This window comes from Gymnogyps californianus, chromosome 3 (assembly GCF_018139145.2).
Source record: "Gymnogyps californianus isolate 813 chromosome 3, ASM1813914v2, whole genome shotgun sequence".
Taxonomy (NCBI): Eukaryota; Metazoa; Chordata; class Aves; order Accipitriformes; family Cathartidae; genus Gymnogyps; species Gymnogyps californianus.
The window spans coordinates 125811313-125826199 of record NC_059473.1 but is presented as its reverse complement, the minus strand read 5'-3'; the positions used below and the strand labels follow the sequence as shown (position 1 = coordinate 125826199).

Below are 14887 nucleotides of genomic sequence, written 5' to 3'. Positions count from 1 at the left end.
TCCTGGATCAGTTCTGCTACGGACTTTGCGTGTGACCTTGAATCAGTCAAGCTGTTGGAATATATAGTTTTGGAGCCTCTAAACCGAGCTGAAGTACAGATGAAAGATACTTTAATCTTAAAAACAAAAAGAGGAGGAGTGGTATAGGTAGAGAAAACCTTCAAGAAGCTCAGCTCTCCTGACAGATCTCTGAAACAAAGAAAGAGAATAATAAAAAATAGAAAAGAATGAAAGGAAGGAAATGGAAGGAAATGGGACTTAAAAGGGTCTTCTAGAGGTCATCCATTGCATTCCTGTGCCCAAAACCAAGATCAGCTGCCTAAGCCGTACCTGACACGTTATCTGGGTTTGCAGCATTGCTATAGAAGTCTGCTAGCCAAAGAGCAAAATGGGCTGTGGGCTTTTTGCTAATGCAAAAAATGCTATGAACTGCAGTGCTGTTCATGAGATACCATAGTCAAATAATAATGTGCTGAGAATTTTTAGTGCATTCGTTGAATCTGTACATTTCAGTGTCCTTTACAAAGCTCCATTTTGCAGAAGTGACTTCATAAACTGTGAGGACTCGCAATGAGTCAAATGTAGACATGGCAATACACAGTTTGAATCTTTTGGCTCCTGCTCTTTTGCTTTGTCTAGAGCACATTGTCTGAAGTGGCCAACATCTGTACCACTTCATGACAGTATCAGGCAGCCTCTTGAGCAGAATTTGGATTTTCCACTATACAACTCTTGTTGAAGATACTTAATCTCTATTTATAATTTTTATCTAATAATGCTTTGCATTTAATCTTATGTTGTTATCCAAACACTCAACAAACACTAATTCACTGCAATAAGTGTAAGTGGACTGTAGTAAACAAGTAAATTAATGGTGCTGTTACCCATTGATTAATAGAAGCCATGCAGCCAAAAGCAGTGAGACACAATCACTTGTGTCCCACAGCACTGTGTTAAAGAAATGGCTTTTATAAATCCTAATAGTAGGTGAAGAGCTGCAGGTTTTCAAAACTTGGTCTTTTCACTGGCGATCAGGCATCTGGATTGCATGATTTCAACTAGACTGAAGCCTGGTTTTGGGCCAGAGAGTTTTATCAACTTACATTGACTTCTCTTGGTATTAACTTGTATCCTTCCACAGTTACTTGATGTAAACTTGGCAGAATCTAAGGTTTGTGTTTGGTTGAATAATTCCACTTCCCTAGTAGTATAAACTCAATTATATATCCCAATGTGGGCCCTGGGGGTAGTCAACTCTTGACTGCCCCAGCTGTTCCTGAACTCTTTCAGTTGTGGGGCAAAGGCAGTCTCTGGGAACGGGTAAGAAGATCAATAGATGTACGGGAAACAAAACCAAACCAGGGTATGTTTTGTGGGCAGAGCTCTGTTGAATAGCAGTAAGCTTCTGTACTCGAAACAAAACACACCTATCCCTTTTCCCCAGGACAATTAAAACTTCATAGGCTCTGGAATTCTGTATAAGGAAGAACAGTTAAGAGCATAAACCCTGTGATTTTTAAAAATCTGGTTGGAGTAAACCCACCTGACTGTGATACCTGAGAGTCAAATTGAATCATTCTAAAGTTAACTAGCTTCAGTGTTCAACGCAAAAAAAAAAGCATAGTAAAACCCCCATATTAGAAGTGGTAAAACTACAGGGAGTTGTTTTTCATGAGTTAAATATGATTATGAGATCGTATAAAACCTTGATGCATCTCAGGAGGGGAGAGGTAGTTCACTTTCCATGTGAAAAGCAGCCTTCTACCTGCCTCAGTATTATCACTAAGCAGGTGGTGGCACAGGTGGTGTTCAGCAGTATATTGTTACTTGCAGCACCTCCTAAAACTTCAGTTCTCAGGAGAGTTTAGATGTTGTTAACCCTTTCTGATAGCTGAAGAGCCTTGTGGAAAGCACAGGGAGTCCTCCTACCTGCAGTAGTGCTTCAGTTAATCAGCAAACTGTGTATTTTTTTGATATTTTCAAATGAACCTACAGTTCACCTCCTAGTGCACTTTTAAACCTCTTGCTTTATTTGGTTCCTCTCCTTCTAATCACTTCTTTTCCCGTTCATTCAGTGTCATGCTTTGGAAATAACTGTATTAACTTCTAGGGTTTTTTCCCCTTTTTCTGTTTTCTTAGAAGTCTTGCTTTAAAAACTCTGGAACTTTTTGTCCCTAATCTTGCCTGGATACCTAGAGCTTGAATCCTGCTTTGCTGACAGAAGCTGCCCTTCCTGTTTTGTTTTCTGGCCGTTGTTACAGTTGCTGATAGTTGGCTTGCTCCGTTTCTGGGCTGATTTGATCTATATCACATAAACTGTTTCTATGTTTATCTCCCTTCTTATTCAAGCATTGAATGATAATGATCTCCTAACTATCATTATTTATATATAATAGTGGGTAAGGGACTTGTTCCCATTTCACAGATGAAGAAACTGAAGAATCAGGGAAGTTGTGGACAATTCGAGTAAGTGGTAGATTTGGTTTCCCAGTTTGTACCCTCTTTGCTTGTAGGTTGATTGTGCTGATTCCAGGATGTACCTTGAGTAAGGTTGAAAATAACAACAGGGAGAAGTTAAAGCAGTTAGGGACAGGGTGGGGAAGCTTGAACTCTCTACTTTTTCTGTGATTGAAATATTGTGAGTTCCTGGGCTTTGTAAGACAACACCTTTTATCAGTATATAAACCACTTAAAATGTTTTAAAATGAATAAGTTTTCTCTTCCTCTTTCTCTCTTTTTTTTTTTTTTTTTTTTTTTTGTTTTGTTCTGGTTTTTTACAGGTATCAGTCAGAGCCGGATCTCCCATTGGCTGTTGCAGCAGGGGTCGGACCTGAGTGAACAAAAGAAAAGGGCATTTTACAGATGGTACCAGCTTGAGAAGACAAATCCTGGTAAACAAATACAGCCTAAACATCTCCTGCTGTTTTATTTATGGAAAAGAAGCCTTTTGTCACTGGTTTTTAGTATCACTGATCATTCACTTCTTGGTCTGGTGTACTGTAGAGGTATTCCCTCTGAGCAGTTTACTTTTTAGGAGGGTAGGAACAAATCTGCACTTTGCTTTGCAGCAAATGATCCAGAGCTGACTCATCCCTAGCTGTCTGTCCAGCTCCTTGGTCACGGTTACTTGCCCTGTCCTCTCACCGCTAGCTAACTCTGGGAATCAGCAGCAGTCGGTGAAGTTGTAATCAGCTAACGTGAAATATATGCCAAGGCTCTTCAGAATGAACAAATAGAAAACATTAATAATGGCTGCATAATACAAAGTTGCAGCAAAAAAATACGCGGTTCGGCGGAGAGGGACTTGGGGATAACTTCAGAGGGGTTTAGGTTGGATCTCAAGCTCATGGATGGGATATTGATAGTTACAGTGATAAGTTGGAGATGTGTCTCTCAGATCCCACCTGCTTCTCCAAATCTCAAAATAGATCTTAAATATAAAAAGAGAAGTAAAGCTCCTCATTATCTTTAGCCAGCAATCTTAAAAATCACAGTTGAATTAATTTCCTTGCATTGTTCTTCATAGATTTTGTTTGACCACAGTTCTTATTTTTCCCTTTAGTGGTTCTATTGTAAAGATCAAAATATTTACATTTAATTTCCTTTAAACAATGGCATGATTAAATTAACTGTGTAATTGTTTTAAGGAATTTAAGACTCAGGCTCTCTAATGTGAACTTGGCTTCAATATCCAGAATTCTATTAAGAAAAATTCCAGTGAAAACAGATCCTCAAAACTTCTGCTTTGTGTGTAAGCTGAAAATCAAGAGGCTCCAGCTGTCAATTGGCCTGAGAATACTTTAGCTTAAAGTTGGGTGGGTTCAGAGTGACAGCCACGCTTGTCCTTTCTGTTAAGCATCTAGAAAATTGTTTTAAAGAATGAAAGTGCCAAGGGTTGTGAGGTGCTGGCAAGCCGCAGGGATCGTCAAGAAGCCTTGATTTTGCAGTGGCTGGAGTTGTGATCAGCAGAGTTACTGGATACAGCTGTTCAGTATCAGCTGCTTTGAAAGCCTCCAGTTGTACCCTACGAAGTAACTCTCAGCCATTTCCCTTTGATGGAAGGTATTGCCTCCAAAATAGTGGAGAGAAGTAGAGGTTTTTTGGAAGGTGTATTTTGGAAAAAATCCCCAAAGTCTTCTCCTAATGATGAAAAGTGTTGTGTGGATCTTTCCTATAGCCTTACATCCTTTCTTGCCAATATCGTTTGGAGCTGTTTAAGAAATAGTATTCTGCGCTGGGATAAGAGAAGCCTTGTCAAACTTAGCACTGAAATCTTTACTTCTTCCTCTTAACCTGCTTTCTTACCCCATACCTACCAGCTCACATCTTGTTTGTTGTTGCGCTCTTGAGAAGTGTCTAAGGAAGGAAGAATAGCAACACAGAAGGTTATGGCTTAAATTGAAATGAATCGACATTAACCTCTACTTTTCTGATGCACTGTCTTGCTGAGGTCTTGTTCACTTTTCTTTATACACACATGGAAAAATTTCTTGAAGAGTGGTTGTTTGAGTTTAACTTTTTTTCAAACAAGAGAACTTATACAGCATTTTTAAGAAGTGTAGAAGGCAAAATGGCTCCTCTGCCTATGCCAAGGGACTATTTGGATGCACTTAAATTCCCTTTAGAACCAAATAATTCTTGGTTTCTTTTTAGAGGCTGAGGTAAAGGGGGGAACCTTCTGTTTTCCCGTAGCTGTTGGAAAAGTCTACTTGAGGAATGTAGTTGTGTTATTTATTGTAGGATAATCCACTGCTTTGAGTTATTGCCATCTACTATATTGCAGGTCAGACTGGCTAGACAAGAGATAATTAACATGCATATGTGCAAGTGTATACAGTGTCCAAAGCATCCTGGATTTAAATTACTGTTATAAAACCAATTTGGAGCCTAAGTTTTGGATACTACTTACAGTATCCTGTGATTAGTAGACTCAGCTAGCCATTCTGCTGCCTTCTTTAGAGTCAGAAAGTGAGGAAATCAGTAGAGCCTCCTGCCATGTTCACAAAGCAGCGATGCCGTCACTGCACTCTCTGTAGAGTGTAAAAGGTTGTCCTCCTTTGAAGAAACTTAAGCAATTACGTGACTGGCATGTGTTTTTTCTGTTTGCTCACTTACTAGGAAGTGACATTTGGCTTTCTATTCTTACATATCCCATCTTTTCCAGTTCCAGCTGCTGGGAGAAAAATCTCAGTCCTTCTCCTTTGAGTGATAGAGTCAGGTCTCTGCGCAGAAGCACCTACATGTTTGAGTTACCAGTGGGCAAAGTGAGGTCTTTGGGAACTTCTAGTTCCCCCATTTATTTAATTCCTTATTTTGGAAAACTGGATCTTCAGAGTAAGTCCATTTTCTGACTGAATTTGTTTGTGTCATAATGGAATGAAAACTTTTGCTTAAAATTGAAACAGTTTTGAAGGACTAGGATACCAGATGTAATCAATTTATGAACTGTAAAGAAATAATAGTTGTTTCATGAGGAAAGGACTGGAGATCATTTGGCAGACATGTAGTCTTTCCGTGGCTCTGCCAGTTTTTCTGTACAAGTCTTAGAAAATTATTTCAGCTTTGCACCTCACTTTCCCATCTCGTAGATGAAGATGAGACCGTTTTCCTGTGTATGACTTGCCTGCCTTGCCTGTAAGGTCCTCACAGCACGGACTGTCTTTTACTGTGCTTATATACTGCACCCAGCCAGGAGTTTCAAATAATATAGGGGACAAAAGAAGACTTATAAATACATCAAAAGAGATTTTATTTTTCTTTTTTCAAATGTATAATGGTGCTATACACCACTTTAAATCATCCACAAGCAGTCCTGCCTCAGCTAACCAAAGAACTTCATGTTGTGGAGCCTTAGGGCAGTTTTGAGACATTGCTGCTGTTGAGATGTTGCTAGATGTTGCTCCTGTACAGAAGAGACTCAGCAATTCCATCATGTTCGTTATTTGCCAGCTTGCTTTGGCCTCTTGAATATGCTGTTTGTTATTCACTTGGTTTTGATTGTTTATTTGCATGGGTACTTTCTATATTTCTCCTATCTTTGGTGGCGGGTGTTCAGGCAACAGCAGACTGGAACATTGCAAGAGGCTTAAGTCTCATGGATCAGAACCCCCCCCCCCCCCCCCACTTTTCCTCCTGTATGCAATAATCTTGCTCAAAAATTTCTTGATCAATGTTTTCCTGGTAGGAGTGATGTCGGAGTTAATAGCAATGCTGCGAATTCCAGTGTACTAGTGATTGTAAATTTTTCTGGAAACAGTTGCCAATTAGGGTGAAAGGCAGTTTTTTTGTTGAAGGGAAGAAGTCAATGCTAAATGCTAGTGTTTGAAAGGTCTTTAATCCAATTAATAGGGATGCTTTTCATTTAGAGCGAGCTTTTTTCAGACAAGCACCACATCTCTTGTGTTTTGTAGAGGACTGAGAGCGTTTTGGCAGTAGATAAATAGTGTATGTTTCAGAAGCCAGTATATGAGTGCATAGAGTCCTATAATGTTCTGACTATTTTTTCAGAGCCCATGGGTTTTAAATAAATAAATGTTTCTTTTTACATTGGTAGTTGTTAGCCTGATTGGTTTGGCTGGCACTGGATCTTGGGCAATGTGGAAAGTTTGTTATGGAGTAACTTCAGCATGTCTTTTGCCTCTGTGTACTGCAAACTGAAGTTGGCACCTAGAAATGATGTGTTGAAGTTACAGTTGGATACAGACTGCTTCCATTTAGGCTGGATATTTATTTCTGCCAGTCTTCTGTAATAGGAAGGCAGCTGTGGTCACCTTGGAGAAAACCATGTGCTCTTCCTCCTTGAACAAAAGGGAAAAAGAAAGGTAGTTATTATCAAGATATAGCATCTCTTGTGTTATTCATATAGCAGTTCTTGTTTAGCTGTAAAAGAAAAGCCTACCGAAAAAAAAAAAATCAGGGGCTGGATAGCCCATGAGCTTTGCACTGGAAATGTTGGTGATTTACTATTTTATGGAGCTGGAGAGAAAATAGTCCCTGCTTTGATCCTTTCCATCCAAGCAATGAGCTCTGTAGGGAACCTTTTGCTGTGCAGGCTGCTGATTCAAATCTAGCCTGGCTCAGTAGTAACCGAAAGGTGTTTATCATGTGATCTCAGGTCAGTCTGGCTAAAAATACAGTGTGACATCTGTTCTTATCAGTATAATATATGATAGGTACTTGCTGCAAAGGCTTGCTACTAAATGGTTTTTTTGGAGCTGGGAGATGGCCTGAGGCTTGCTCGAACCATTCTGCGCATCGCCCCTGTATGGCAGAGCCGCTCTGAGGCATGTGATGTGGATCAGCAATTGCATGTGATGCTTTTAAGAGCAACGCTCTTTCTTCAGGATAGCGACTGGGATGTGCTGAGAGAAGGCAGGCCTTTGCCTTGAGGAATTTTGAGTACAGAGATAGAGCTGCATTCCAGTTGGAGAGCACCGCTCTTGCCTCCTCTCCCCAAAACCCACCTGCAGCATCCCCAAAGTCATACCCCGCATTTAGGAAAATGCTGGCTTGCACAAAGGAAATTCTATATTGTTGCAAAAGGTACTCAGCACTGGCAGGTAGTGAGAGATGTCGCTTTTCATTTTTCTCTGCGAAAGAAGTTCTTCCCAGACAGTTCACCTCTGTACCCCTTATAGATGTCATCCTTTTTGATGCATATACTAAGATGAATATCTCATACTGCATTTGCTCCGCTCATTCTGCTCAAGAGAGAAGTTTCACTTCTTAAGAGCTGTTTGAGGGGTTTGTAAAAAGAATCTGACCTAGTAACTAGGATGTAACTTATTAAGTTGTAAAGAAGTGGAGCTGGGTGGCAAGAAGATTGCAATGAAGCGTTGAAACAGCAGAATAAATGGGATCCTCAGGTGCTCACTTAATTGAGGGGGATGAAGAAAAGCTCCGTAGTTACCTTATCAAATGTGGCAGCAGTGCCTATGTCCACCACTTTTGCCACTCATACATCCAAGCACATTTTGGGCCTCCGTATGCATTCAGATGCTTCCGTCTTTATGTGTGTGCAAAAACAGTGGTGGGTACTTGCTTGTAATTCTCAGCATACTTCTCTCTTGTCTGCTGCTGATATTGATGTTACCCCATAGAAGAGGGAAATAGGTAAATTGATCTAGCAAGGCTACTAAAACAAAAAAAGCATCTTATATTCAGTAAGTGAACATATCAGTAGCAGGAGCAAATTTATGCTTTAAATGTGGATTTTTTTTTTTTCTTTTTTTCAACCTTTGTCTGAAAGATCTCAGGGAACTTTAATGGAAGTGCTCTGTGTCTCTCACCTTGATGTTAGGCATCACTGATATTCCCGTACTCTCCCTGTGAAATGAAATCCTCAGGTAGGGAAAGTATAGTCTAAGACAACGCAGGGAGAGCTAATTTCTTGTCCTGTTCTCCCCTGCCTCTTTTTTAATTTTTTTTTTTTAAGTTTTTTAGTTTTTGCAGTGTATTTAAAGCCTAGCAACTTGATACTGATCCAGACCCCTAAACTGTGCAAGTACTAGAAAGAGTAGATAAGGAAATTCCCTTGAAATGGCCTCCCAATAAATTGGCAACATAGGGAATATTTCATACATCAATAAAACTAAGTAATCTGTGTAGGCTTGTTAGCTGGGAATTACCAAGAGTCACCGTCCGTTGTGCATGCAAGGCAGAGATTGTGGGCTTCACTTCCTATAGACTTCTTCTGGGTAAAATGATGAAATTATTTTGGGTTCCACTACCTCTTGTGGTTTAACCCCAGCCGGCAACTCAGCACCACGCAGCCGCTCGCTCACTCCCCCCGCCCAGTGGGATGGGGGAGAGAATCGGAAAAAAGGTAAAACTCGTGGGTTGAGATAAAGTGTTTAATAGCACAGAAAGGAAGAAAGTAATAATAATAATAATATGACAATAATAATAAAAAAAAGAATTAGACTATAGAAAACAAGTGATGCACAATGCAATTGCTCACCACTCATTGACCGATGCCCAGTTAGTTCCTAAGCAGCGATCTGCCCCTCCTAGCCAACTCCCCCCAGTTTATATACTGGGCATGACGTCATATGGTATGGAATATCCCTTTGGCCAGTTTGGGTCAGCTGTCCTGGCTGTGTCCCCTCCCAACTCCTTGTGCCCCTCCAGCCTTGTTGCTGGCTGGGCATGAGAAGCTGAAAAATCCTTGACTTAGTATAAACACTACTTAGCAACAACTAAAAACATCAGGGTGTTATCAACATTATTCTCGTACTAAATCCAAAACACAGCACTGTACCAGCTACTAGGAAGAAAATTAACTCTATCCCAGCCAAAACCAGGACACTGCCTAACACAGATGCAAGCCCCTGGCAGTGAGAAAAATACTTATTGTGCATTTCTGGAAAGGAACACAGCTAAATGCATAAATAGCTAATTTCTTGCTTTTTAACTGTAGGAATTTGTTTATTGGTTAAACTCTTAAGTTTCCTTAACCCTTTTACTCTGTTTTAAATTAAGCAGTGTTGTTTCACTAACACAGTATGTTTTTATGATTAAATCCTAACCATTCTGAGCAAGTCTGTATACCCAGAGGGATTTGCTGTCTCAGCCCTGCTTTCACATGTGCACAATACTGTCATTCCTCCTGTGAGCAGAGCTGCCTGCTTCTCTTGGATCTATCCAGGCTGGTTCAGTGCATGAATTCCAGTTGAGCTCGGTATGCATATGGGATATAGGTGGTGATTTATCTTTTCATACAACGGTTTGGGGTTTTCTTTTTGTTTTTTGGGGTTTTTTTTGTTTTTTTTTTTTTTAAATTTTTGCACACAAGAATTTCTTCCCTCTAGAGGAAGTTCACAAAGCTGTCGTTCAGAACATACCCTGTTTTACGTAATAATGTCCTATACCAGGTTCCCATCCTCACCAAGGCATATACGAAAGAGCGATCTCCCAGTGTGTCTTGATTTGTCTTGATTTATTAACTGAGAGGCTGTTGTGGAAAGAATCAGGGGTAAGTTTCAAAGAGCCTTTCCTGAAGGCATTGTGCCAAGTCCTGTCTCTTGCTTGATGCTTTCCAGCTCAGACTTCTTGAGAGGAGGAATATATCCATAGAAGGGGGACAGAAGAGGAAAGGTGTGATGTTAATCTGCTTTCAGTGACTTTTTCAGGCAACCTGGTACTCAGGAGCCCGTGTTTGCACACGTCACAGGGTGTGTTTCTATCAGTGGAGCTATTTCAAGTGTTTACTCAGCTCTTCGGACACGTCGAAATACCTTTGGTATAAATTTACATTTTGCTTCCTGAGTCTGCTGTACCATTAAATAGAAACCTGCTATTTCCCGTTTCGTGGCAGAAGAGGTAGCAGTGCAACCTAAATAAATCCCAGCTGGGGCATAGCTCACCCTTTCTGGAAGACATTTTTCCTCTTGATGAAGACAGGACAGCTTTTCCTAAGTGGCTATCAGCTCAGTGATGTCTCCCTTAGATTTCCATGGTCACCTGATACCTCTCTGGCTTGGAGGTTGGGGATGGGAACTCTAGCTGGCTTTGTGTATCTGTAAGGTGTCTTTGTTTGATGATGCTTTACTTTTTTAGTTTGAATGGTTTCATCATCTGTCTTGTCTTTTTTTCATGAGCAGGAGTGAGAAAATGGGCATGATTTTTAATCCACTAGGAAACACAGTATTTATTATTCTTAGGGGCTACGTTAAGCATGAGACCCGCTCCTATCCCAATAGAAGAGCCAGAATGGAGACAGACGCCTCCCCCAGTCACAGCTACCTCTGGGACCTTCAGACTACGGCGAGGCAGTCGGTTCACATGGAGAAAGGAGTGCCTGGCTGTTATGGAAAGGTATGTCGCTTTGGGGTTTCGGAGATGGGCATTTTAAAGCCAATACAAGTATCCTTTTTCCTGCTCCGGTGAACACCAGCTTCATTTTCACGGATGAGCTTTAGCATCATGCAAGTTAATAACAGTGTAATCATTTGATTCTCAACGAGAGAGTAGGAGGAGCTATTTCACCCCTTTTGTTGTTTAAAAAGATGTTATACCCCTCTGGACAAGATCTCATTTTTTGTAGCCCCTGAGACATCTTGTCCTTAGCGCAGTCTGAGAGCATTGATGTTCAGCTCTTCCTTTGCTTTTGCAGAAACCTTTCCGTCTAGCCTAATCCAGGCTCTTGGTGGGGGTCTGCGCACTCTTTACGTTCTACATTTCTTCTTTCCCAATGTACTGATTTATTTACTTATTTGTATCATGTTATTTTATAGTTGATACTGGCATTTCAGCAGCACTATAATTGTTCAGGATGCAGAACTTTGCCTAACAAGCAGTAGATTCCTTGTCCAAAAAGGTTCTTACAACCCTTTTACATGAGCTGGGAACAGTACAGAGCAAAGTGGATCTTTCAAATACATATGCAGAGTGGCAGGTGATCATTAGAGCTCCCAGCTCTTCAGTCCTGCAGAGACGAAGGACTCTCTGAGCCTGGTCTCCTGGCTGCCTATGTGCTTTGCTTTTCCCTCTGCTTACAGTAATGTCTCTTTTGTGGATAATACTGTATAATAAAAAAGGGCTAGTGAACTCAAACATAGTTTAGGGATGAATGCTTGTTTCTGTTAACAGCTAAATGGCTGGGAGGAGTTTTCTTCCTTCCGAGAGCATGAGGAACCTCCTTTCCATGGAAGTACCAGATGACTCTCTGCGTGTGCTACGCTCCTCTCTGGTTTGCAACTCCATTGAGTCCTTGGCCAGCAGATTTTTAGAATGTGCTTTTGCCCTTTCTGTAATGCTTCTCTTTCCTCTTGCTTCCACAAGGGTCTTTGGAACTAATTAGGAGCAGGAGAGTGTCTCCTTTTGCCCAAGCTAAGATCGAAATACTGAGCTCCCTCAGGGACCCAGGCTGTTTTACACACAAGGTAGACATAGGTCTGTGTGGCCACAGGCCATCATGGGGTCTTTGCAGGGCTGAGACCATAACTAAGTGTTTGTTTCCCTATTGTGTCCTGGCACTTCACTGATGTTTTCAGCTTTAGCTGAATGTTTCCCCAAAGGAAATAATGTAAATGTTTGAAATCTGTTCTGCTTTGCTAGACCCAACTAATGCAAAGTCCTGAAATCTGATAGTGCAGGGGACTGTGTTTTTCTAGTGTCCGCCTCTGCACAGGCAGTACAATGTGCAGTACAGGATCTTTAGCACTTCAAAACGCTTGTATGACTGTCCTGATTGCAGTATGTAGAATGACAAAAACGTTACAGCTCTGTGTACCTTCAGGACAGTACCACCTCCTTATTAACCCTCTGTGTGTGAAATAGTTACTCTGAAGTAGAATTAGAGCTCTTTGGGCATGGGTGTTTTCCTTCTTGGTTTCTCGCTGGCCTAAAGTGCGATAACTGCTATTATTTGCTGTTTGAATCATGATAGTGCCTTAGACTCCTTTGTGCTAGGTGCTGTGGAAACACAGAGCAGAAAGAGAAAGCTAAGCAAGCAAGCACTACCTTTTCCTCCTTCAGATCTCTCCTAAAGCCAGCCTCTGCTGTGACACTCTCAAGAAGTCAGACAAGCTGTAATGGTTTGGTATGTGTCTGTTAGAAAGGTGTGAGATTTGGTTTTGTGTATGGAAAGAAGCAAGTCAGTGTTGACATTGGATATCATCCAGTTGTGTATGCAGATACATAATCACTTGATTTTTTCTTTGTCATTGTTCGCTGTTTTGTTTGCTGTGTCTTGTTCTCTGTAAGGTCTCTGCTGCTGGGGTTTTCTTCTTATTCTGCTGTTTAATGGAGACTTCTGCCACATTGCCTTAATCCTGGCTTTAATATTAATTTGCAAAGCCCTTGCTAGGTCACCGCGAGCACTGAATTTCACATGCTCGTGTGTGGGTACTGGAAAGCATGGCTGAGGAGTTTTACTTGAGGCAAGAACACAGTAAACTTGAGCTGTGGTAAAAGCTTTGTATGACCATAAAACTACACCATAAAGCAAGTTGGGAATATGGTTGTTTAACTGTTATAGTTTAATAGGCCTGGTTGAGCTGTAAGGATGAGCTGTTTTATGTGACAAGTTTTGAAAGAGTGGGAGAAAAACACTGTCTTGGGAGCCCTAGGAAGAAGCTAACTAATTTCACTTACAAGTCACCGGAGTCTTCCAGGCTTGTCCGTAATATGACTCATAACAGCAGCTAGGATGAAGGTAACCAGACTCCTGGCTGTCTGGCCCAAGCAGATCAGGTTCACTTGATGCCATAGGGTCAGGAATAAGCGTTTGGCCCACTAAAATGGTGTTTGGCATTGCACGTGGTCTGGTGCCATTTGTCTGGTAATTTGCATTTTCCTCTGAAGGATTAAGTTTTGACTGTGCATGGAGGCATCTTACTCAGTTTAATGGACTGTTTTCCTTAATTAAATGCAAGTTTCATTGCATTGCGTTTATATGTCCTGCAGCATCTTGATGTGCTGTTGGTGCACGCAGGGATTTAGGCACCTAGTTTTGAGCTTCTTATTTGGGAACCTCGGTAAAGTGCTTGTTCATCTAGGCTTCTAGCTATTCAGCAATGAGAAACAGAGATCCAGAAGACAGTTCCATCCCACTAATGCAACTCATATGAGGGCTATATGCACCTTCCTCTCTGGCTACAAAAGAGGAGCCTTCTGCAATTAGACCTAGCTTTGGTGATTTAGTTAAATGCCTGAAGATAAGAGGGTTGAATCTAGACCTTAATCAAAACTCTTGTGTAGGTAATGCAGAACTACTGGTTCCTATAAACTTCTGAAACGTTGCTGTGAAGCTGTATAAACATTGTTTTGGTGAGGATCAGCGTCTTGGGCTGCTCTATCAGTTCATTGTGGTACGTGCTTTTGACTTGGATTCAGTTGGTAAGAAATGTAGTCGCTAAAAGTCGATGTGTCAAACCAGCTGAGAGCACTTCAAGGAAAGAATCTGAATTTGATTGCAAAAATTAGAGAGATTTGCTTCTAGGAGCAGGCTCTCCAACTGAAAATGCACAGCACCGGTCAGGATTTGGCCCACGAACTGAATGAGAAGGGTGGGGGTTGAAGGGCTAGTTTCTCTTTTTTAAAAGATTTAAATCAACAAAAATTCCAGTGCAATTAATTATTATATTGGTGCCAACCTGATATAATTAAGATTAGAGTTAGGGCCAGCACATATACTTAAATGGCTAATGTACATAAGTGTCTGTATACAGGGTATGTGTATTAAAGAAACTAATTGGTTTATACTGGATTTCCAGAATGCTGCTTGCGGTTTCTGTAATTCAATTCCCCAGTCTTTACTGCTTTTTTGGAAATTCTCCCAGGGTAGTTTGTTAGTTGCTGGGCTTAGATTTCGGACAATAGATTCAAGTCTCTTTCTCCCTCTCTCCTTTCTATGTTTTTTTTTAATATCTCTCCGAATATTTATGCTCTGAAGGTTAAGAGGAGCAATAGTTCCAGAAAGTAAAGTTCTATATTTAACTGCAGACTAGGTGTGGTTCAGACAACTGCAGTGCAAGCTCCCTCTCGCTGCTGTGCTAGTGATATCAACCTTGACCTGTTCTCTTCTTGAGCCTCCTGCTCATGAAATATTCTGAGTTTTGTGTGTGGTGATGTTGTCGTGTGGCTTACCCTCCTTTGGGAACAGAGCTAAGACTACAATAGTCCTTTCTGTGAAAACCTGAGGTTGAACTTGAAAGTCTGTTTCTGGTTCAGTTCCGTGTTCTTCTTCGTTACGTCTTGTCCCAAAGATAATTTTTTTTTTTTCTTTTCTCTGCTTTACTTTTTCTTTTCAACCCCTCTCCTTAGAACTACAAAATGGAAAATTCCCTTAGGGTTTTCTCTGTTTAAATGAAGCTGCGTTGTCTTGTCTATTGGGGTTTTTTTGGTGGTGGGGGTTTTTTTTGGTTGGTTTTTTTTTTTTTTTGTG

At 40.9% G+C, this 14887-nt stretch overlaps 1 protein-coding gene across 12 annotated transcripts in view; it reads left to right on the top strand.

The window, feature by feature from the left end:
• HMBOX1 (homeobox containing 1) overlaps positions 1-14887 on the top strand; it is a 112368-nt gene that overhangs the window by 70584 nt on the left and 26897 nt on the right. For all 12 annotated transcript variants that reach the window (XM_050893704.1, XM_050893695.1, XM_050893703.1 and 9 more), the window contains 2 exons: positions 2781-2891; positions 10662-10815. In XM_050893704.1, the coding sequence (XP_050749661.1) occupies positions 2781-2891; positions 10662-10815 (265 nt within the window). The remainder of the gene's footprint in view (positions 1-2780; positions 2892-10661; positions 10816-14887) is intronic.